The sequence below is a fragment of the Herpailurus yagouaroundi genome, unplaced genomic scaffold (genome assembly GCF_014898765.1).
Source record: "Herpailurus yagouaroundi ecotype Mexico unplaced genomic scaffold, PumYag 139, whole genome shotgun sequence".
Classification (NCBI taxonomy): Eukaryota; Metazoa; Chordata; class Mammalia; order Carnivora; family Felidae; genus Herpailurus; species Herpailurus yagouaroundi.
In genome coordinates, this window is record NW_024412394.1 from 9,911,150 (window position 1) to 9,934,319 (window position 23,170).

The 23,170-nt window shown below is 41.1% G+C and overlaps 2 protein-coding genes across 4 annotated transcripts in view; one reads left to right on the plus strand and one right to left on the minus strand.

Annotated features, from left to right (window-relative positions):
- XPO5 (exportin 5) overlaps positions 1 to 18,329 on the minus strand; it is a 49,269-nt gene extending 30,940 nt beyond the window's left edge. The window contains exons 1-12 of one of the 3 annotated variants that reach the window (XR_005789752.1): positions 18,047 to 18,329; positions 16,157 to 16,278; positions 15,183 to 15,255; positions 13,321 to 13,458; positions 12,994 to 13,176; positions 9,005 to 9,031; positions 8,427 to 8,612; positions 7,319 to 7,395; positions 3,666 to 3,765; positions 2,394 to 2,477; positions 1,533 to 1,658; positions 466 to 556 (exon numbers count right to left, since the gene is read on the minus strand). Coding sequence is in view for 2 of the 3 variants with exons in the window: in XM_040473617.1 (XP_040329551.1) it covers positions 466 to 556; positions 1,533 to 1,658; positions 2,394 to 2,477; positions 3,666 to 3,765; positions 7,319 to 7,395; positions 8,427 to 8,612; positions 9,005 to 9,031; positions 12,994 to 13,176; positions 13,321 to 13,458; positions 15,183 to 15,255; positions 16,157 to 16,278; positions 18,047 to 18,151 (1,312 nt within the window). In the remaining variant the exon portion in view is untranslated. The remainder of the gene's footprint in view (positions 1 to 465; positions 557 to 1,532; positions 1,659 to 2,393; positions 2,478 to 3,665; positions 3,766 to 7,318; positions 7,396 to 8,426; positions 8,613 to 9,004; positions 9,032 to 12,993; positions 13,177 to 13,320; positions 13,459 to 15,182; positions 15,256 to 16,156; positions 16,279 to 18,046) is intronic. The other 2 variants (XM_040473617.1, XM_040473618.1) reach the window with 2 other exon arrangements.
- Positions 18,330 to 18,432: 103 nt separating this feature from the next.
- POLH (DNA polymerase eta) overlaps positions 18,433 to 23,170 on the plus strand; it is a 45,891-nt gene continuing 41,153 nt past the window's right edge. The window contains exon 1 of the mRNA XM_040473619.1: positions 18,433 to 18,724. The gene's annotated coding sequence lies outside the window, so the exon portion shown is untranslated. The remainder of the gene's footprint in view (positions 18,725 to 23,170) is intronic.

The following is a 23,170-nucleotide window of genomic DNA, read 5'->3' on the forward strand; positions in this document are numbered from 1 at the left end:
AAATGGGTGAAATGTATGGTAAACAAATTATATCTCATAAGGCTGTTAGTTAAAAAAAATAAAAGAATGGTGTGGAACCAGCCAGGCTACAGAAAACCCAGAATGCAACTAGGCTATTAGATAGCCTGTATTTTTTAGAGGACCAGCAAAGTAAGATGGTATTTAATCCCAAGTATAAAAAAAAACTCAAGTGCCTAACACACTGTTACTACCTAAACATCAAAGTCCAAAGGTTGTGTATGTGCACATGCGTGTGTGTGCATGTAATGCGTGTGCAAGAGAGGCTACTATACCTAGAATGAGTGCAATCCCAGTACCCTCTGCAATATGAGACTAGAGATTAAACAGGCTGCTGTCCAGATTTTGGGCCTTTAATATAGAACCCCAAGGGTCATGCACTATGATTCATAATACTAGATGCCATTCTTAGACTACTGGGAGAAATTCCAGGCCACTATCACTTACAGTTGAAGAAAGCATTGAAGTCCTCATCACTATCAAAATCAAATCGAGAATATTCACAGCTAGGGCTGTCTGTTTTAGAAGGAAAGCCCATCTGCAAAGAGAAAGATAATTGGGGTAGGGGATGAAAACAGACCTATCAAAAGAGTCTTAAACTCTAGGAGCTGAAGAAGTTTTTAAAGAAGAATTAAGGGTCTGCATAAGATCTTTTTAAATAAGTAACTGCTTCTGGTCTACCCCAAGTCCACCATTTTCTCCTAGTTCCAATAATCCTGACAGCGGTAGAAAAGAGAACACTCATTTGACACTCTCCTCTAGATTCCTCAGGGAGAATTAAATTCTAGAATTTGCTTAGGGTGCCTGAGTATAAGGCTGTCTCAACACAATGTGCTAATACGGTAGGCAATAAGCAAAAAAGAATCTAGAACTATGTGTCTCCTTAAATGCTGACCCCCGGGAACAAGCATGGAACTTTGTATGTTTCACTTAAATGGTAATGAAGACCATGGTCTTCATTAGAGCAGGGTGTGCCATGTGCTAGCATATTCCTTGAGGAAATAAGAGGACACTTAAATAGGTCTCATTCTCTGATTTTACAAATCAAGATTAAGCATCTGTCAGCTGCAAAAGCACTTAGCTGATCTCAAGGAATTCACAAGCAAGTTTACAGAGGTGGTGAGCAATTTGCTTCCACTCTCCCTCCTCTCTTCTCAGTCACCCTCATACTCTCACGGACCTTCAGAAACAATCACATATTACCTCCTCTTAAAATCTTAACTCTACCCTGCCTGCTTTCAATCTCTGAAAAGCATTATCCCGTTGCATGGTCATGGTCATTGCTCTTGTCCTACTTCTTCCTAGCACCTAGCCCAATACTTACTATAAAAGTGCTCCAAAATATGAAAAAGTAGATTATAATGACCAGTTTGGACTGCTTTCTTCTTGGTGAATAAGAGAATGACATGTCCAAGGAAGAGATCTTAGTGACCAAGACTGGGCTGTCACTTGGATGCCAATCTAAGTCTTATTGTGTGTAATTCGCACTGCACATTTTGATTCCCAATGCATACCTTGACCAAGTTAGTCATAGAAGCACGAAGATATTTTGGTATTATTGCTAACAGCAAAGGGTCACGGGATAGGATCTCATGACGGAAAAGTGCCCCCCAAGTCATTTGAGTTGAAGAGCGCAGAAACTAAAGGGAAAGAAAAAAAAGAGAAACCTCAGTTTAAGGTCTGCATTTTATATAACCAAGATTATGACTTAGCCCAGCAATTATCAACAGTATTTTTTCATGGAAATAAATCTCTGTAATATTTTGAAACTGGCCATGCTGTACTGCATCAGTAATGACGGCCCGTTACAGACCACATACTAATGAGACAGACCATGGGTCAGGTGCAATTCCTGGAGTGTGAACTGAGCTTTACCACTTTTTCTTCTTGTTTTATTTTAGGTAAGCTCTACGCCCAATGTGAGGCTCGAACAACCCAGAGATCAAGAGTCATATGCTCTACTAACTGAGCCAGTCAGGTGCCCCTCTACCACTTTCTTTAATGGCAAAAAAGGATACAGGAATCTCAGGGTGGTATTACAAGGAAAACCTTAAATGTGAGAAATTAATTTTATAACACAATCAATTAGACTTTTGCACTTAAAATACCTTTAGGAGCAAATCACCTGGGATATAGCTCACATCTGATAGAACACTAGCAGAATATTACCTGAGGGGAAAAGCTGTTGACCTACATGACGCAATGCTTGGCTCAGGAAGAAGACTCAATAATTCTTTAATGAAATGACACTATAGTTACTTCCTAGGGCCTTAAGAGTCATATTTTATACACAAGCTCCTAATTACTTCAAGTCATAGTGCTTCATTTTGGTTTACTTAACTAAAATTTTGAGATGTTGCCTACATAAAGTTTACCTGACTTGGATGGGTTGTGAAAGCAAGAAAAGATTCCAGGTATTTTCCAAAGTTTGCTGGTGTTTCTACATCAGAATCCACACCCTGAGGGACAAAAAGACCACTACATTAATGACACTGAAGGCGGGGGTGGGGTGGAAGAGGACAGCAAGAAGAGTAACAAATACAGCTGACCCTTGAACACAGGGGTTAGGGGTAAAAAAATCCACATATAACTTTTGATTCCCCCAAAACTTAACTGCTAACAGCCTCCTATAGACCAGGGGCCTTACTGATAAAATAAACAATTAATACATACATGTATATATATTATACATTGTGTTCTTATAATAAAGGAACCTAAAGAAAAAAAAATGTTAAGAAAATCATAAGAAAGAGAAAATATATCTACAGAACTGCACTATATTGTCAAAAAATACCTGAGCATAAATGGACCCATGCAGCTCAAACCTTGTTGTTCAAGGGGCAACTGTACAGAACTTAAACCCCCACAAAGTTCAGTTTTAAAAGGACCATATACTTCCTTGTGACCTAAGGCATCAACTCAAGGATTTACCTCCTTAATCGTTATCATTAAAACTCATTCTGTGGTCAAATACGAAAATAAAAAAGAGCATTCATTTCACAAATCACAGAAAGAAAAAAAATCTGTATTACTGCTTCAGACCTGGTCTATTCAGATTTCTGTGACCAAATCTATTAAACAACCACTTGATGGTATACATCTCATGTCTGAAGATCTGTCCTCTCTAACCATTCAAACCACCACAAAAAGACGTAACATTAGATGCAAACGTCTATACCAATTGTCCTCTCAACTTGTAAGACTTGAGTTCTTAAGTATTTCCCTAAAGACAGGTATTTCTAAGTCAATCAGACTAACGTTTTCTTTTATGACCAATAATATCCTTTAAATTTGGGAAAAGAGTTCTTTATTTGAATGCATAATATTTCATAATCTAATAGACCTCAAAGGGTAATGCATTCAGCAAACTGATATTCTACAGGTACCAAAATTCACAAGAATGGCAACGTTGACTTTATGGAATAATAGATGCGGATGTTTCCTGTTGACATCGATAACTGACTTGTTAAGAGAAATTTACATCATTCAAACCCTTTTACAAGAATTTAATCTATAAAATTGTATGAAATAACCTGTAGGGCAATTTCCACAAGGCTAAAATCAATGGCATGTTTCACTCACTATACAAATGTAACTTTCTAAACATTCTACTCAAATGGTCCTGAAACTTGCTAGAAAGTGCTCACCAGCAATGCACAGAGCTGATTGCCCAGAGCACATAAGACCTGACAGAGTCTCTTCAGGAAGACATAGTGTTTTTCTACCAAGCCTCCTCCATCAGCAGTCCTGTAAGATGAGAAAATAGTGTGATTAGGTGTATATCAAGAGAACCAAAAGGATTCCCACCAAATGCAGCTGTATGTGGTCTGTGCTTCAACATTCAAATTTCTGCTGATTATTAAAGTTAAAAAACTAAAAAAAAACCAAAAAAACAACAAAACAAAAAACCTCCAACCAAACACTGAAAGATCAATGAGCAATAAGGTTCAATGCAATCTTATCCCTCAAAGAAGCACTCTCATTTTGCACATTATATGGTCTTTGAGTATTTTGGGTTAAATAAGATAAACTCTGAACACGACTGCATACAAAATGCATACATACACTTATAGGCATGAAAAGCTGCACAAAAAGATATTTGTTGGTACCCAGGGAGGACTTAACAAGAGATCCCTAGGCAAAGCATGTAACAATTCCTTATACCACTGACAAAAATAAAAGGACTATAATCAAGAAAATGAAAAGACAAGCCACAGACTGGGAGAAAATATTTGCAAAAGACACATCTAATAAAGGACTGTTATCCAACATATACGATGAACTCTTAAAACTCCACAATAAGAAAACAACCTGATTAAAAAAATAGACCAAAGGGCTTAACAGACACCTCACCAAAGATATACAAATGACAAACATATGAAAAGATGCTCCACATCATATGTCATCAGGAAATTGCAAATTCAAACAAGATACCACTACACACCTATTCGAATGGCCAAAATCCAGACCACTGACAACACCAAATGCTGCCAAGGATGTGGAACAGGAACTCTCATTCATTGCTGGTGAGAATGCAAAATGGTATAGACACTTTGAAGACAATTTGAGTTTCTTACAAAATTAAGCATACTGTTAACATACAGTCCAGCAATCACACTTCTTAGTATTTACCCAAAGAAATTGAAAACATGTTTACACAAAAACTTGCATGTTTATAACATGTGAAGCCTGGATGTTTACAGATCTGTTCTTAACTGTCAAAATTTGGAAGCAACCCAAATGTCTTTTGGTAGGTGAATGAATAAACTGGTACATCCAGACAATGGGGTATTATTCACTGCTAACAAGCAATGAACTTTCAAGCCATGAAAACACATGGAAAAACTCTAAATAGCATGTTACTAACTGAAAGAAGTCAATCGGAAAAGGCTATATACTATATGATTCCAATGATGTGACATTCTAGAAAAGGTAAAATTATGGAGAAAGTAAAAAGATCAATTGTTACCAGAGGTTGGGATGGGGGAGGAGAGATGAATAGGCAGAGCACAGAGGATTTTTTGGGTACTGAAAATAGTCTGTATCATACATACATGTTTTTACAAATTTGCTGAAACCCACAGAATGTACCCATAGAATATACAACACCCAAGAGTGAACCCTAAAACTATGGCTGGATGATTATAATGTGTCAGTGTAGGTTCATCAATTCTAACAAATGGACCACTCTGGTTGGGGATGTTGGTAATGGGGGAGGCTATGCGTGTGTGGGGGCATGGCGTATACGGGAAATCTCTGTACCCCCACTATATTTTGCTGTGAACCTGAAATTGCTCTGAACAATGTAAGTTTCTTTTTTTAAAAGCAATAAAAACATAACCTTGTGTGTCATTTCTCCAAGTAATTTAGTTCAGATCTATAATCCTTTATCTACTGTTTCAGAATCAAGATAGCTCTTAAAAAAAAAAAAATAACTTACTTGGTGGCAAAACCTAACCTGAAATGATGCAGGGATATTCACACTAATGAGAGTAAGAACTAGTGTGGACAGCAGCCATGTTAGCTGTGTTCTGGAGCCAGCAGAATATAATGTAAAAAGCATGGGCCTCAAGGTAAGCAAGACCTAGGCTCTAGTGATGTTGAAGGGCAATATGGCATTATGGTTTCCAGTGCAGGCTCTTGAGTCTTGATTCAAACCGCCTGGGTTTGAATCATACCTTTACTCACAGGTATCAGTAAGTAACACAAATGGAGATGGGACACCTCAGTGTGAATGTCATGGTCTTTACGGAACTAAGAAATGGGCCCTGGAGGGGCGCCTAGGTAGCTCAATCGGTTGAGCATCTGACTTCAGCTCAGGCATGATCTCACAGTTCATGGGTTTGAGCCCCATGTCGGGTTCATGCTGACAGCTCAGAGCCTGGAGCCTGCTTCAGATTCTGTGTCTCCCTCTCTGCCCCTCCCCCACTTGCGCTCTCTCTCTCAAAAGTAAAATAAACGTTAAAAAAAAAAAAAGAAATGGGCCTTGGAAACAGTAACTACAGTGGCCATCCAAAAGACATGTTATGAATTTAATGAAGAGAACCCCTTAAAAACAAAGCTAGTCTTTACAGGAAAGAAAGCCATCATAAAAGCCGTGTTGAAATGGACAGCAAGAGGGGCACCTGGGTGGCTCAGTGGGTTGAGCATCCAACTTCAACTCAGATCATGATCTTGCAGTTCATGAGTTTGAGCCCTACATGGGGATTGTTGCTGTCCAGTGTGGAGCCCACTACAGATCCTCTGTCCCCCCCTCTCTCTGTCCTCCCCTCCTTGTACTCTTTCTTTCTCTCTCCCTCAAAAATAAACATTAAAAAAGAAAATAAACAGACAATAAGAAATTTTAAGTAATACATGTGTGTCTGTCTCATATCTTTTCATTTGTCCCTAGTACTAAGAATATCAAAAAAACAAACAAAAAAAAGAAAAACAAAAAAACAGGGGGCACTTGGCTAAGTCAGTTAAGCATCTGACTTTGGCTCAGGTCATGATCTTGCGGTCCATGGGTTTGAGCCCCACGTCAGGCCCTGTGCTGACAGCTCAGAGCCAGGAGCCTGCTTCAGATTCTGTGTCTCCATCTCTCTCTGTCCTTCCCCCATGAGCTCATGCTCGTTTTCTCTCTCTCTCAAAAATAAATAAAAACATTAAAATAAATAAATAAACATTAAAAAAAAAAAGGATGTTGTGACAGGTTGAACTGTCTTTGTAATACAGTTCTATCTGCCTTCCTGGGTAAGAAACATGTATCAGTAAATGCTCAAATATTTTCCAGAGCAATTAAAAGAAAGTAAGTAGAAGCCATTATTTTAAGACAGATAATGTGTTTACAAGGTCCCATGCATACATTTCTCATCAAACACACTGTTCCCGCTGTTTCCAAGAGCCTCAGCACTTCAGGCATTGAGTACTTTGAGCAGGAAAGGAAGGAGGAGCATCTGGAGTTCTGCAGTCAAGGCAGGCCTGGGGCAGACTCTAGTACAGAAGATCAGAGCATTCTCAGGCCTAGGCACCAATGCTGGTAGGAGGCTTGGGGATCACCAGAAGCAGACAGAATCAAGATGAGCTATCTGGGAAGAATGGGAAAAACTGTGGAAGTGGCTGGGTGCAGAGTCAATGGCCACAACTTACTTGCAGCATAAGGTCTTTAAAAAGATTAAAAAGTCCCTTTAAGACTACCCAACTTCTTTATTAAAAACACTGTCGACTGACTGCCAACATTCAGGTAGAACTTCAGATTTATCTGTATAATATACGTAAATGGCAAAGAAATTAGAAAACACATAGAAAAGCAGATACTCACTGTGCAGCAGAGAGTATATAATGCATAGCAACATCCCCAAATAAGACCATCAAGGGCTTCCGGTCTTCCAGCTTGCCCTAGAACCAATTTTAGGGAAACACAGGTAATACAAACTCTATTACTAAAAGTCTCCAAGTACTAACATCTTCTATACCTATATAATCAAATACACTGATTTCACAATTTCTCAATCCCAGGGCTAACTGAACACTAGAGAAAAGGCCAATTCTTTAAAATAAAATCTGGATAACACCTCTATTTTTTTTCTTTTGTTTTTTTTTAAGTAGGCTTCACACCCAGCATGGAGCCCAACGTGGGGCCTGAACCCATGACCCTGAGATCAAGACCTGAGCTGAGATCAAGAGTCAGATGCTTAACTGACCAAGCCACCCAGGAACCCCTGTAAGATTTCTATTTTTAAATGTGTCATGCGGCACCTGGGTGGCTCAGTTGGTTAAGCATCCAACTCTTGGTTTTGGCTCAGGTCATGATCTCATGGTTCATGGGTTCAAGCCCCATATCGTTCATGGGTTCATGGGTTCATGGGTTCATCAGGTTCAAGCCCCTGATGCTGTGCCATCAGCACAGAGCCTGCTTGGGATTCTATCTCCCTCCCTCTCTGCCTCTCCCCTGCTCGCTATCTCTCAAAAATAAATAAACGTTTAAAAAAAATATATGTGTCAGGCAATAATGCTCATATGAAAACAAAGTAAATTACATCTGAAGGCAACATTCCTGTGGAGAAAAGCTGTCATAGTCCCATTTGTTAGCCTAGACCAATATAAAGCCAGCGCTGCCACCGTCTGAGATTTTTTGACGTAACACCGAGTTTTAAATTTTAACATTACTTTTATCGTGTTTCTTAAGTGCGAAGTGCCAAGATTCATAGCTGTTTCAAGAACCAAGTAGCCTGACAAATCTCTACATGCTGCCAATGGATCCCTATAATATCAGCATACTCTTATCCAAAGGGGTTGGACACAAGTAGCTAAGTTGATGTCAGATAAATCCCAAACTTTTCAATGTCTTTTTGCTACAACATACAATTAAACACCCCCCACCCCCAGCAGAGGCTCTGAGGATAAGTCAGTTTGAAGTGGTAACTTACTTTTCTGCTGACTGCAATGAGAAGACACTCAGCTGCTCCCAACTGAAGTTCCTGTTCATTCAGAAGCAGGCAGAGCATCTCTAAGAGCTTACAGTTTTCAGCAGTAATATGGCTCATGGACACCCAGTCAATGTAGCCTGCTAGAGTATTCAGTGCTGCAATTCCTACTCGACAGTTCGCTTGGGCCTGCGTGAAAAGAAGTAACTTTTGATCATTAAGTCCTCACTAAGAGACAAAGAGGCTATGGTCATACCTGAGCTCCTTCTATTTTCTAATTCTAAAAAGAAAATGATTTTAGAAAATGTACTCATGTAACAGCAACTGACAGGGAACTCAAAGGTCTGACACACAACCACTTCTCAAACAACAGCATTCTCAATGTCTGTCAATAAGACCATATGGCACATGTGGCCATTTCGTCTCCTCTGATAAACTGAAAATATTATAATTTTAACTCCCTTCTACCATAACTCAAAGATCACACAAACCAAGGCTGAGGTCACCCTCCACTAGGTGTATGCATCTCTGTACCTGAAAGCCTCAAAGAAGTCTCCTTCCAACTCCACAAGAGCTCTTACCTTTGATTCCTGAGAATTATCTGTCTTCTGAAAGAAAAGAAGTATAAGAATCCAATGTTTTTAATGAGCAAAAAGCTATGTAATAACTTTCCACCCACTTAATGAAGTCCCTTGAATAATGACTTTTTAAATACAGACTCAACTTCCAACCTTTGAAAAAAATACAACTTTACTAAGAACATATAGCTGATGTTCCCCCTAAGAAAGAAAGGTTATTTTAGCAGTATGACAAAAAGTTAGTACTTAAAGAGCTTACACAGATGTTACAACATAAAGTCCACAAAGATAGTTTCAAAACACACGGCTTACAAAGAAATATAACAGATGAAAATAAGAATCAACAGTGCTAGTGATGAAAGAAATCTAGCTTAAAACAAAGCATGAGCATTTTTTCCACATTCAAATAAAAACAAATTATACCTAGCAAAAGTATACTGAAATAATGTAAATGGACAAAAAACAAGAAACAAAATTAAATACAAGTTATGACCATGTATATATGGATATTACAAATCACAAATATTACATGCTAGACAAAAATAACATCTGTTCAGTAAATGTACAATTACAACTGATTTTTACCCTTCCATGTCCAATTCGACAAATATTACACAATGCTAATGATTTACGCACACAAAATTATTTTCCAAAAAAACTTCTGAAGGGGAGCTGAAGGGGAAGAGAAGCAGGAATAACAACTTGTGAAGTACCTGAAAAGTCACTGCCTTTAGGATTATAAAGGATTTGTTTCACAATTCCTTGTCTCAACTTTTAAAAATGCACTTGTTTTTTGTTTTTTTTTTTTTTAAAGTTATTTTTTTTTTCAACATTTATTTATTTTTTGGGACAGAGAGAGAGACAGAGCATGAACGGGGGAGGGGCAGAGAGAGGGAGACACAGAATCGGAAACAGGCTCCAGGCTCTGAGCCATCAGCCCAGAGCCCGACGCGGGGCTCGAACTCCCGGACCGCGAGATCGTGACCTGGCTGAAGTCGGACGCTTAACCGACTGCGCCACCCAGGCACCCCAAAATGCACTTGTTAATAAAGGACAAGTATTAAACCTTCGTCAACAGTGACTGAGCAGAGGTGTTAATGGGTGGAGACGGGTAGAACCCTCTTACCAGCATCTACTGATGCTGCCCAAGAAGGAAAAGGAATCCAAGCAACAATAGCCAAGTCTAGTCTTTCCTCTCCAACAATTTTTCACTCCCACTCTGACCCTTTATGCTCCCCTCAGACCAGTTCAGGGGCCAGGTCATGGGCCAGGGAGAGTGAGCTTACTCATCTGATCATTGTTAACATTCAACCAACTGCCTAATCGGGAAGGTGAAGGGATGGACAGAGAGAAGAGACGGAAGAAGGGATGCAACTTCTCAAGTAAAAGAAGTTGTTCCAGGTACAAAAGATGGCTCTTGGCTGTGCTCTGGTCTTGGACACAAGTGGTAGCCTGGTAGATGGAGGGAACGAAAACTGAGGCTGAAGAAAAACACCAGCGTATGTTTCTAATGTCTCAGCTCGGGCATGTTGGCTAGACTGCTAGAGCATCTAAGGGGTCATAATGTGTTCCCTTTCTCCTACAGATCAGATCTCCTGGGGAAAATGAAAACAATACCTCCTTCACTCTCAATATAAATAAGTTTCTAAATGCAAATATTTTCCTGGTATCTTTTGAAAAATCTTGGGGAGATATTTTGGGGGAAATGGGCCATTCTAGTGTAAAGAACGGGACTTGAGTTCCACCACAAACAGTAGGGAATCTTCAATAATTATTCTCTGTACCTTCATCTATAAAATGGAGACTATACTTTCAGGGTTGTTTTGAGGATTAAATAACACATAAAGTGCAAACAAGTATATAGCATATGTTAGGTACTTACTGAGTTCCTCCCCACCCCAACAGCTCATAGTACCTTCTCCTCATTTGTGTTAGTATCTACCATTTCTCTAAAAATACAACGAAGGGGCACCTGGGTTGCTCAGTAGGTTAAGCATCTAACTTTTGGTTTCAGCTCAGGATACAATCCCTGGGGTTGTGGGATGGAGCCCCACGCTGGGCTCTGTGCTCACAGCATAGAACCTGCTTGGATTCTCTCTTTCTCTGCCCCTCCCCTGTGTGCATTCTCCCTCTCAAAATAAATAAATAAAACTTAAAAAACAAAACAAAACAAAAGAATGAGGGGTGCCTGGGTGGCTCAGTTGGTTAAGTGTCAAACTTTGGCTCAGGTCATAATCTCATAGTCTGTGGGTTCAAGCCCCAAGGGGGTTCTGTGCTGACAGCTCAGAGCCTGGAGCCTGCTTTGGATTCTGTGTCTCCCTCTTTCACTGCCTCTCCTCCCCCGCTCACACTCTGCCTTGGTCTCTCTCTCAAAAACAAAATGTTTAAAAAAAAAAAAAAAAAAAAAAAGAAGGAAATGTGTTTATTTTGTGAAATAAACACATACAAGAATTCTAGATCAGGGTTTTACCACAATACTTTGGCATTCTGTGTTGGATAAGTCTTTATTGTGAGGGACAATTCTGTGTATTATAAAATGTTTGGCAGTATTCTTGGCCTCTACCCACTGGATGCCAGTAGCAACCCCTAGTTGTGACAACGTGGGGGGCAAAACCGTCCTTTGCTGAGAACTACTGTACTACATTAACTTTTACATGACATTCTTCTGAAAGCTCTCTACTAAAAAAAGACAATGGTTGGAAAGATAGATCTGGCTTGCCCTTTTCTGCAGAAGAGATACCTTATCAGGAAGAATAGAACACAGGTATTTCCCACTTTTCAAAATTTTGTGTTATGCCACTTTGTTTTTAATGACCCACATTAATACCTGTTTTCTCTAACTGAAAGAAATCTGAAGAGGATTATTTGCTTTTACAAAGTGAGAATAACTTTCAGCCTTGTTAGAGCAAGCCCTTATAGAGGCACCACTAAGTTCCTTCCCCAAGAATGGCAGTCAGCATCTCAGTCAAGCAGCTACAGCTTTAGACTGTCTGTGGGCATCTGTGCTTTACTGTGATTATTTTGTGCATCTGTTAACAAGACGTGTCCTAAGATGTCAGAAAAGCCAACGAGAGGTGTTTTCTTTTGGCATGGGGATGCTCAAAAAATTTTCCACATAAATTAATGGTAATTTCTTCATACTATGCCATTTGGGCTTACAACAGGTTTCAAAGGAACTTCTTTCAGGTAGTGAGGTAAACCTGTACCGAAAATCATATAGTCAAGAGGAATAAAACCCAGCAGTTTCCACTGCAAAAGGGACCAGAACTAAACAGGGCATCTGACCTACCAGAAATCCGGGCTTTAAATATTTTAAATGCTAAGAATTAATCATTTTTATACTGATTTAAGAATTTTCTTATTGTTTTTAAGAAAATCTTTTTTTTTAACGTTTATTTATTTTTGAGACAAAGACAGAGCATGAACGGGGGAGGGTCAGTGAGAAGGAGACATAGAATCTGAAACAAGCTCCAGGCTCCGAGCTGTCAACATAGAGCCCGACGCGGGGCCCGAACCCACAGACCGTGAGATCATGACCTGAGCCGAAGTCAGCCCCCCAACCGACTGAGCCACCCAGGCGCCCCTCTTATTGTTTTTAAAATAGATATGGAAACTCATTGACTTGAGTTTCTTGGAAAATTAGTTCCAGTTTTTCCTGTCATCTGTTTCTCTTTTGATGGTTTTCTTTCACTCAACTTTTAACTTAAAAAAACAAACAAAATTCCACTCATATTAGAAAATAGAAGTTTGGGTGCCTGGGTGGCTCAGTTGGTTAAGTGTCTGACTCTTGTTTTTGGCTCAGGTCATGATCTCATGGTTTTTGAGAATAAGCCCTGTGTCGGACTCTGTGCTGACAGCACGGAGCCTGTTTGGATTCTCTCTCTCCCTCTCTCTCTGCCCCTTCCCCATTCACACCCTTTCTCTCTCTCTCTCTAAAAGTAAATAAACATTTAAAAGAAAATAGAACTTTTGGGAGGTGAGGTATCCCTTACCACTTGTCGGTACTTGTTTACATTTTCTTGAAGCGTGTTAAGTAGAAAACTAAATATTCTTTCCATGTTCTGGGTTAACGTTTGTTGGATATCCCTTCTTCTTTGAGGGGGTAGGGTTTGAAAGGTCACTACATCCTCTGCCAGTCGTAAAAGGATGAACATCACTAATTCTGTCTGTGTTTCCTAGATCAAAGAAATAAAGTAATTAAATTAAATAGAAACATCATTTTCACTATGGGTGAGCCCAAAGACTCTTTTCTGTTGACAAAATGAACTCCAAAAGAGCCCCTCCAAAATAAACTGAATTGATACAGCTATATTTCATACCCCTTGTTTAGAAAGAGTATCCAATTCTATTAGCATATCAGGCCAGTGCTGTGGCCACTCCCGCTTGATCATTTCTACTACAATTCGAGACAAAACATCTTTAATATGGTTCTCCTCTTCCAAAATGTCCAGTGTTCCCTGAAAAACAAAAAGAGATAGTAAGAGGTCTGTAAGACTGAATTTAAAAAACACAAAAAAACCAACCACCTGGGCTGTGAAAGTATACAGAACTTCAGCAGGCTTCCTTTTAAACTAAACAGAATAAAACCTGCTCTCCAGGTCTGAGTCACCTGCCCTGCATTCTCACGAATCATTTTCCCCACTTAAAGCTTAAGTGAGGGTTGCATCAGCTAAAAAAATGACTGTCACACAGAGCAAGGAAGACATTACTGTTCTCCTTTACCAAGTGAAAAGGCTCTCATATTGACTTTCATTTTGTAAGAGCGCCAACGTGAAGAGTACAAAAATGAGGATAATAAGCAGCTGATAAAATGGGAGAATTAGGAGAAGCAACTGAACATGTGACTGATAGTTCTAGCATTATAAGACACAGAAAAACTATTCCCAGGAACGGGGCACCTGCATGGCTCAGTCGGTTGAGCATCCGACTTCGGCTCAGGTCATGATCTCACAGCTTGTGAGTTCGAGCCCTGCATCAGGCTCTGTGCTGACAGCTCAGAGCCTGGAGCCTGCTTCGGATTCTGTGTCTCCCTCTCTCTTTGCCCCAACCCACTCACATTCTGTCTGTCTCAAAAATAAATAAACATTAAAAAAAAAAAAAAATTCTCTCCCCCTGCCCCTCCCCTGCATGCACCTATGTGCACTTTTTCTCTCTAAATAAATACAAAAATAAAGTTTGATATCAAAATTAATGAATTAGGATTCCTATCAAGTTTCCCCAAAACTAGCAAAATATAAATCCTAAGTTGATTAATAATTCTGAAGCGATTTTAAAAACTTTCATATTTTATTAGAGAGGAAAGCAAGCACATGTGGATGTGGGAGAGGGGTGGAGGGGGGGGAGGGAGAGGGTGGGAAGGGGAGAAGGGGGAGAGAGAGGGAGAGGGTGGGTGGGGGAGGGAGGGAGAGACAGGGGGAGAGGGTGGGTGGGGGGCAGGGAGGGAGAGACAGGGGGAGGGGGTGGGTAGGGGGGAGGGAGGTAGAGAGGGAGAGGGTGGGTGGGTGGTGGGGGGAGGGAGGGAGAGGGAGAGAGAATCTTAAGCAGGCTCCATGCTCAGTGCAGAGCCTGATGCAGAGCTCCATCCCACCCACTAACCTGTGATTATGTCTTGCGCCAAAATCAAGAGTTGGATACTCAACCAACCAAGCCACCCAGGTGCCCTGAAGAGAATTTTTTTTTTTTTAAGAATTTAAAGTAACCTCTATACCCAACATGGGACTCGAATTCACACCCCGAATATCAAGAGTCACATGCTCTACCAATTGAGCCAGCCAGGCACCCCAGGAATAAAGGCACTGATTTTGGAGATGAAATAATGGGAATTCAACTTTTCATGCCATGTGTGTTTAAAAAAAAAAAAAAAAAAAGCTATGGATTTTAACCATGTTTAAAATCATATTCTAACTCCTGACACAAATTCATTCTGCATATTTTATATTGGCAGAACCATACAGTAGTCCAGTTTGGAATGAAAGGAAACAAACAGCAAAGTGCAACCTAATTTAGAACTAAGAATCATGTTCATTTGTTGAAAATGTTTAATGTCTTCTGCCCTGTCAAGCATGCTGTTTGACCTATGTAGAACTAGTGAATTTTTACATAAATGCTACATTAAAGAGGTTACACTTAGTCTAAACTACCTTTGAAACACAAGTCTTCCAACCAACCATTCATTCCTTACATTTGCAATCAGCTCCATGACACTGTTCTTCAGATAGACCTTCTCCAATCGAGACATGCTGTTCCACCGAAACCTGGCCACCAAAATGCATAAAGTCAAGAGAATCACATTAGAAGTTTTCTCTAATAGCTCTGATTTTGCGTTATATTATGCTGGCAATTTCACTAAGAAACTATACCTTTGATTTTGTACCTTTCAAAGAATAGACAATAACAGTCCATATCCAACCAAAATGCTAACAGAAACATGCCTTGTGAAATAGGCAGTGGTCCACTAACTGAAATTCACACAAGGTTTGTGCACAGATTGGAGGCGGGGGCGGGGCTTGGTTTTACTGACAGGCCAAAAGCAAATACACACCTGGGACAATTGCAACAAATGTAGTTGCTTTTCAGAAAATACAATGTTGATACCACTAACTCCCTTTTTTTTTTTGGTGCTGGCTTACGAAGTAATAGTACAATCCCACAAAAACTGTGGCAAAGTCTTGAAAGGTGATTCTTATGATAGACGCGGGGAGGATAGGAAACTCAAGTTAGGAAGGGTTTTCAGTTTTTGTGATATAAATCCTCCTTTGGATTTGCCATTCAGAGAAGGAACACACCCAAACTTAAAAATAAATTAAAAGCACAATGCCTAATCAGAGATGTAATTATACACGGTATTTTTCCAAAAAAGACCTTGAAGTCTGTTGGCACACAACAGGAGCTCAATAAATGCTGGCAGAACCAGTTAACATTTGTAGAATGCTTAGTATGTACCATGTATGTTACGTGGATGAAAGAACTGAGGAAGAGGAAAGTTAAGTCCTGAATGAGAGCTCTCATGAGGCTGTGATAATCTCTTGGAGAACATTCCTTTCTTCACGGTGATTGTTCTTTTCTACTCACCTAAAGATTAGCTCTATGAGTTACCATAAGAAATAAAGATATGTTCTCTCAAGAGTTTGGTGGTACCATCTAAAAGCTCCTTACTTGACAACGTGTTCCAGGATCTGAAGGCCAAAATGTCTGACGATGGCAATCTGTGTTTTCTCAGCCAACCTCAAGCCACAGGGGACACAGATAGGGCACTTTTCTTTAAACTCTTCACAGAACTGAAACAAGAAAAGTTAGTATTTCCCTTAGGAGCCAAGAGAAAGTGGGATTAAAAAAAAAATTCATCTTAAATTTTAAGGGTGCTTGGGTGGCTCTGTTGGTTAAGCATCCAACTCTTAATTTTAGCTCGGGTCATGATCTCACAGTTCCCGAGTTCAAGCCCCGCACTGGGTTCTGTGCTGCCAGCTCGGAGCCTGCTTGGGATTCTGTTTCTCCCTTTCTCTCTTCCCCTCCTCTGCTCATGCACTCTCTCTCTCAAACTTTAAAAATTTTTTTAAAAAATAAAGTTTCTCTTTTTTATTCTTATTTGAGAGGCCGAAAACACCCACAGGGGTGGAGAAGAGGAGGGGGTGGGGGGGGAGAGAGAGAAAGAGAGAGAGAGAGAGAGAGAGAGAGAGAGAGAGAGAGAGAGAGAATGAGAATCCCTAACAGGTTTCCTGTCGTCGGCACAAAGCCGGATGCGGGAACTTGGCTCAGGTCATGATCTCACAGCTGGTGAGTTCAAGCCCTGCATGGGGCTCTGTGCTGACAGCTCAGAGCCTGGAGCCTGCTTCCGATTCAGTGTCTCCCTCTCTCTCTACCCCTCCGCCGCTCACGCACACGCACTCTCTCAAAAATAAACATTAAAAACATTTAAATTTTTTTTAAAGATTAATAAAAACTTTGGGGGAAGGAATAAAGCAAATGCGACAAACTCTTAACAACTCTTGAATTTAGGTGAGAGGTATACACAAGATCATTGCAGTATTATTCCCTTTTGTGTCTATTTTTGATATTTCATAGCAAATAAACAGAACTCAACTGTTTGATTCTAAATCCTGTGGCATACATCTCTATGTTTTTTAAAAAGTAAAGTTTTTCTCAAGTGATGTTCACTCTATAAAGTCACATCATTTAAAATATACACAGCACTTAACTGAAATTAATAAAAACTTAAGAAAAAAATATATACGCGGCACAAGTGTTTTCTCACATCCCATATAACATGGTGTGATGCGCGAATAAGTCTGCAATTTATTAGCATCCCAATTTATATTAGCATTCCTGAACTGCAACACAGGAATAAGTCCCAGGACCTGAGCATCCGGATTCAAGAAAAACTACTTTCAGGAAACCAAAGCGCCCTTGTTAAAAATGCAAAGTAAGTGGTAGAAGTTCATCTTTGCGCAAAATTACCCAAGAATAGAACACACTGAAAAAACATGGGTGGAAGGTGTGTGAGAATTAGCCCAGAAATCCCCAAGACACAGAAGAGGATTAGTAAGAGGAGTACGAATGCAAGTAAAGTGGCCCTAGAGGGACTGAAGCTCAGCTAGGATGGGTCAGGAGGGTGCAAGGAAATGTTTAATGCAGAGGAGACCGTAAAGAATGTAGCTGGTGTTGGGGACGAGACGGGCACGTGCGCCACGGGAAGGCTACGGTGTGTGGAGTTTAGGACAATAATAAAATAGAAGCATCCGGCTTTGGTGCGGGCAGGAGTGAAGAGAAGTAGGGAAAGGACCGAGGAGAGGGCAGTGGAAAGTGGTGGTGAGATGAGAATCAGCAAGGAACCGGAGGGTCCCGAGAGAAGGGCAGGCGAGGCTAGCAGAGAAAGCCAAGAGAAGAGGCGCGGAGGGCGGGGAGGGGGAAGGCAAAGGCCCCCCGCGGTTGTGATGGGAGGTCCAGAGGCCGCGTGGGCGGGGAACGAGCAGGGTTTGGGGCCGCGCGGGGACCGCTGGAGCTGGGGCAGGGACTTGGGGCAGGCCCGGGGCGCCAGACCCCGTCTACCTTGAGGGCTTCCAGGCGGTAGCGCTGGGTGGAGCTGGGGTCCATCATGACCGTCACCGCTTTCACCAGCTGCTCGCAAAGCGCGTTTACTTGATCCATCGCCATGGCTAGTGCTACGCGCCGCAAGCGCGCACCACGGCCGTCCCGGGAGCACGAGGCACCGACGGCTCCCTTCACGGGACCACACGCTGGTACCGGGCCGCGGCGAGCTGGGGGGTGGGGAGCGGGAGGAGGAGCGTGAGCTGCAGAAGCTCCAGCCTGGAAGGAGCGGGGGCTGCGCACGCGCCCGACCCGCCACTGCGCACGCGCCCGCGGAAGTGGCGGCTCCCGTGTGACTGTAGCTCCTCGGTGGGCGGAGCGGGGGACGGAAGGGGTACAGTGCGCAGACGCGTCAACGGCTGTTTTGCTGCGCGCGCGCGCTGTCTGATCTGCTTTTCAAGGTCTGGCTGCTGAGCGCTCAAACCCTGGTTAGGTCCGCTGGCAGTGCGGTGGCTACCCTCCTGGGCAGGGTCGTCTGTGACCCGTGGTCCGTTTCTCCGTCATCACCGGCAATAAATCTCTCGAAACCGACTGGTCCGCTTCCGGAGAGGGGGTATTCAGGGCTCCTTCATCTTCCAGTGGACGGCGAGCCCGGCATCTTCGGCGTCCGGGCAGTTCTTCCAGGTGCTTGCCACATTGGTAAGAATTGAGAACCGTTCTGTATCGCCGTTTTCAGACATTTCATGCTTTGTCTGTTAATTTTATGCTATAGTAGTAGCTGGTGAGGACGTTGGACCGAGACTCCGTGAAACAGAAATGCATACTCACTGAGATGTAAAGGCCCTGGTATGGTCCTCTAAGAGGATTTTTTTTTTTAGGTGGAATAATAGTATCTTCGCTATGTCTTCAATCTCCTTCTTCACTTGTGTTCATTTTCCTTAGATGTGTTATCGCCTGATCGGTACCAAACTTAAAGATCCTGATTAAGTCGAGACCCTTGAAGATCAATAATTGCAATTATTGAAGGCTTTTGCAGTTTGGATCTTTTAAAGTACTACATATAAGACTTCAGAATAGTGGGATCCTTATTCGGAAAGGGGAGTTTTTGGCAGCGAATGTGTTTTCATTTCCCATCTTTGAAAAGTTCTTGCTTTCTCCAGCCTAATGCATAAACTGAAAACTTCAGCAGCGGTTAAAGTTTGCATATTGGGTTTTGTGTTTTTTTCGCAGTAAAATGTTTGCTGGACTTAAATCACTGCTTCCTATTCTTACTCTATTTCTATTTGTATCTAGCATGGTACTTCCCTGGTGATTGTGTGTGTGTGTGTGTGTGTGTGTGTGTGTGTGTGTGAAAACGTGTTTACTATTTTTATTCTGGCATTATCTGTTCCAGCACTACGCAAAAGTCGCCTCAAGGTAAGGTAATTTCTGACATATTATGGTTTTAACTTTTAAGTGTTTAAACTTAACACTTTATGCCAAGTTTCAGTGAGTGGAATTTATAAGAAATTTTTATAAAGAATTAATGCCTTGACTACTCAGACTTTTTAATTCATGTTTTCTTTCCACTAATCTTCTGTCATTGTTAGTTCCATGCCACTTGTCAATGTCAATGTTAATTTTTGATTTTTTTTTTTTTTTTTTTAGAAAACAGTTGAGTGTTTACTCAACTGTATAACCTTTTCTTTCATATTTAAGTCATGAATTACTGGTGTTTCCATAAGTATCTTATTTAGGTCAGTTGTTTCCAATTTCTGCTACATATTAGAACTGCCTGGAGAGCTTTTAAAAATCACAGTGCTCAAGTCACACCCCATTTTGTGCCATCTCAGCCTAATAGTAATGTTTTAAAATAATAAGTTTAAATAAAATAATATCTAAGTAACATTGATATTTGGCTTCTAATACCAGACATCCTAATGTAATTGGTATATGCGTGTTTTGTGCTATCTCAGCCTATTGGTGGTAATGCTGTGGTTAGAAATGCTTCAGGACACTCACCTGGGCTCCTGTGAGCTTCCCACAGACCTGTCCCGTTTCGAAACCAATGTTCTTATGGTTCTTAATATGATTGCAGGACACCCTTTAGCAGTGACCCTCAGGAAACTTTTTGAAAGAAAAACAATTTATTCCTTATAAGCCCTGAAGCTCACAAGACACACCAGTGAGCACACAGCAAGGTTACAGGTAGAGAGGGAGCAAGCTAGGACAGGCCTGGAGTTCTGCTTGAGGGTGGGGATCAAGGGTTTCACGGGTGAATTTAAAAAATAAGAGCGGGAATTTAAAGTACCAGAAGAGAGAAAAGGGAAAACAAAAAACCAAGTGTTCCAAAATGGCCAGTTATTGAAATCAACCAAGAACTCTAAAACAAAGGAGTCTCAGTTAGGGAACGTGGCCTGACACTTTATCTAGTCATTTGGCTGCCTATGTGTTTATTCAAGATAGTCATCTTTAAGTGGATGCCTCAGCAATCCCGGCTTAAATCAGCCACCTGCATTATGAGAAAGGGGTGGCGGGAGCCACTGTCAGGGTTTACACGACAATCTACCCTGTGATGCCAGAGTCAACGATGAGGACGTTAACTGCCCTGATAGTTGGTATGTTAAATGTCAGGGTTAAATAATTATACAGGCAATAGTTTGAAATCCAGTCTGTAGCCATTGTCCCAAACTTGAAAGAGTCCAGCCATGAAAATGGGTCAGTGATCTTGAAGGCTAGCCCTGGAAATCTGTTCACGGATTTGGGTAATAAGTGGTCTGCTTTTTTTTTTTTTTTTTTAAGTTTATTTATTTTGAGAGGGAGGGACAGAGAGAGACAGACAGAGAATGAATAGGGGAGGGGCAGAGAGAGGGGGAGAGAGAGAGAGAATCCCAAGCAGGCTCTGAGCTGTCAGCATAGCCTGATGGGGGTCTCCATCTCATGACCCCTGAAATCATGACCTGAGCCAAAATCAAGAGTTGGGTACTAACCTGACTGAGCCATCCAGGTGCCCCATGGTATAAATAGGTTTGAGCCTGTCCTGTGTTGGTAGATTGTTTCATATTCAGTGGAACCAATCTCTTGGTCCTGAGAATAACTCAATTTAATTAAAGTGTTGTGTCTTATTTCAGGAAGTGGTTGTGCAGGTGGGTTCCTCAAGTTAGGCCTGTTTAAAAAAAACAAAAAAACAAAACTGAGTAAATTTAAAGATCTACACTGGCTTTATTCATGGTTATGAATTGGGCAGCATCTCCTCTAACAAATAAAAAGGAGCTCCTAAGAGCTGTACAAAGTGAAAATCAAGGCAGAAGGGGGCATGACAAGGAAGTTGCTGTCAAAGAGTAGATTGTTTCAAGCAAGATCACCTTCCTTTTGGGGAAGGGAGAGGTCTATCAGGCAGATAGTGCTGACCAGGAAATTCCAGACTGACAGATTAAGATTATAATCCCAGTTTGTAAGTTCTGAAGGCAGTCAGTTGAGAAGATTTCTAGATGTCAGACTCAAAGCATCTTCAGATGGAGTGAGGGCAGACGGTGGCAATCTGTTAGATTTTCCTGGTTTGCAGTTTGAATGTCTCTGGTGATCTTTTCTGAGTGGCCCACGCAGCAGCAGCACCAAAATTGTCTATGCATGAGCTGTTGTGTGATTTCTTTGAAGTTTATGTCAAGTTGTTCCACGTTAGCTTGCATGACTTTGGGAAAGGGCAGTTTTCGTTCTCAGTGTTTCCAAGTCAGAAGGGTGGGAGAACATTTGGAAATGTTAGTTTAGAGAGTTATAGCCAAATATTGGAGGAAACTAGAAGAATTCAGGATCCAGTCCAGTTTAGAGGTGGAAAAATAAAACCTCAAAGACCATTAACTTTGTGATATCCACAAAGTTATATTACTGAAACAGTCATTCTCTCACAATCACCCCCATTTCTTTCAGAGATAATCAAAATAAGGCTAATTAAAAAAAAAAATAAGTATAGTCTCATTAAAGTAGGCCTGGTTATATACATAAGTACAGCAAGAATAGTGATTGACCATATAGACATTTAAATCTGCTTTCCTGGAACTTTTCATAAGGAATCTCAGATTGAACTTTTAAAAGCCTTTTGAGACTATGAAGCCAATCAAGAAACTTGCCATTAGGCTTTGCCTGCAATATGTATAGATTTGGGTGAATTCCTCTCTTCTTGAGGTTCCTAAAATACTCTGAGGTTCCTAGGCCTGCCAGGAAGAGACCTTCCTTACTCACCTGGTAAGGCTGTTGGGAACTTGGTAAGCAGGGCGCCAGACTGATTTTTCCATGGGGCTTTATTGATTCCACAAAGTTAACCTTAGTTTCTTAACTATTATATCTACATATGTATGTCTTACATACATCATTCTAGTCAAAGTTTGGTAGTATAACCAATGTTTCCAATCGTGTCCTGTTAGAAGGAGAAAGATCCTTATTGAACTTATACAGATAATTACATTGCCATAAAAATAAGAATATTCACTGAGAGTTTTCTAATTCTGGAGGGATCAGGTAAGGAGAAAAAGTTTGTTTTCAAAAGTATATTTTACCAAATTGCTGTAAGTTGGAGATAGGTTAAGATAAGAGGTTTCCTTAAATCTGGAAGAAACAACATTAAAGAACCAACAGTGTTTCTATTGAAAAGTCATAAGAATTATAATCATCCTCATCAGTTCATTCAGTCCTATGGAATTCTTTTTTTTTTTTTTAATGTTTGTTTTTGAGAGAGCGAGCGAGCAAGTGGGGGTAGGGCAGAGAGAGAGAGAGGGAGACACAGAATCTGAAACAGGCTCAAAGCTCTGAGCTGTCAGCACAGAGCCCAACGTGGGGCCCGAACCCAAGAATAGTGAGATCATGACCTGAGCCGAAGGTGGTCACCCAACCGACTGAGCCACCCAGGCGCCCCATTAAAGCTTTTTTAAAAAGTTTATTTATGGGGCGCCTGGGTGGCGCAGTCGGTTGAGCGTCCGACTTCAGCCAGGTCACGATCTCGCGGTCCGTGAGTTCGAGCCCCGCGTCGGGCTCTGGGCTGATGGCTCGGAGCCTGGAGCCTGCTTCCAATTCTGTGTCTCCCTCTCTCTCTGCCCCTCCCCCGTTCATGCTCTGTCTCTCTCTGTCCCAAAAATAAATAAACGTTGAAAAAAAAAATTAAAAAAAAGTTTA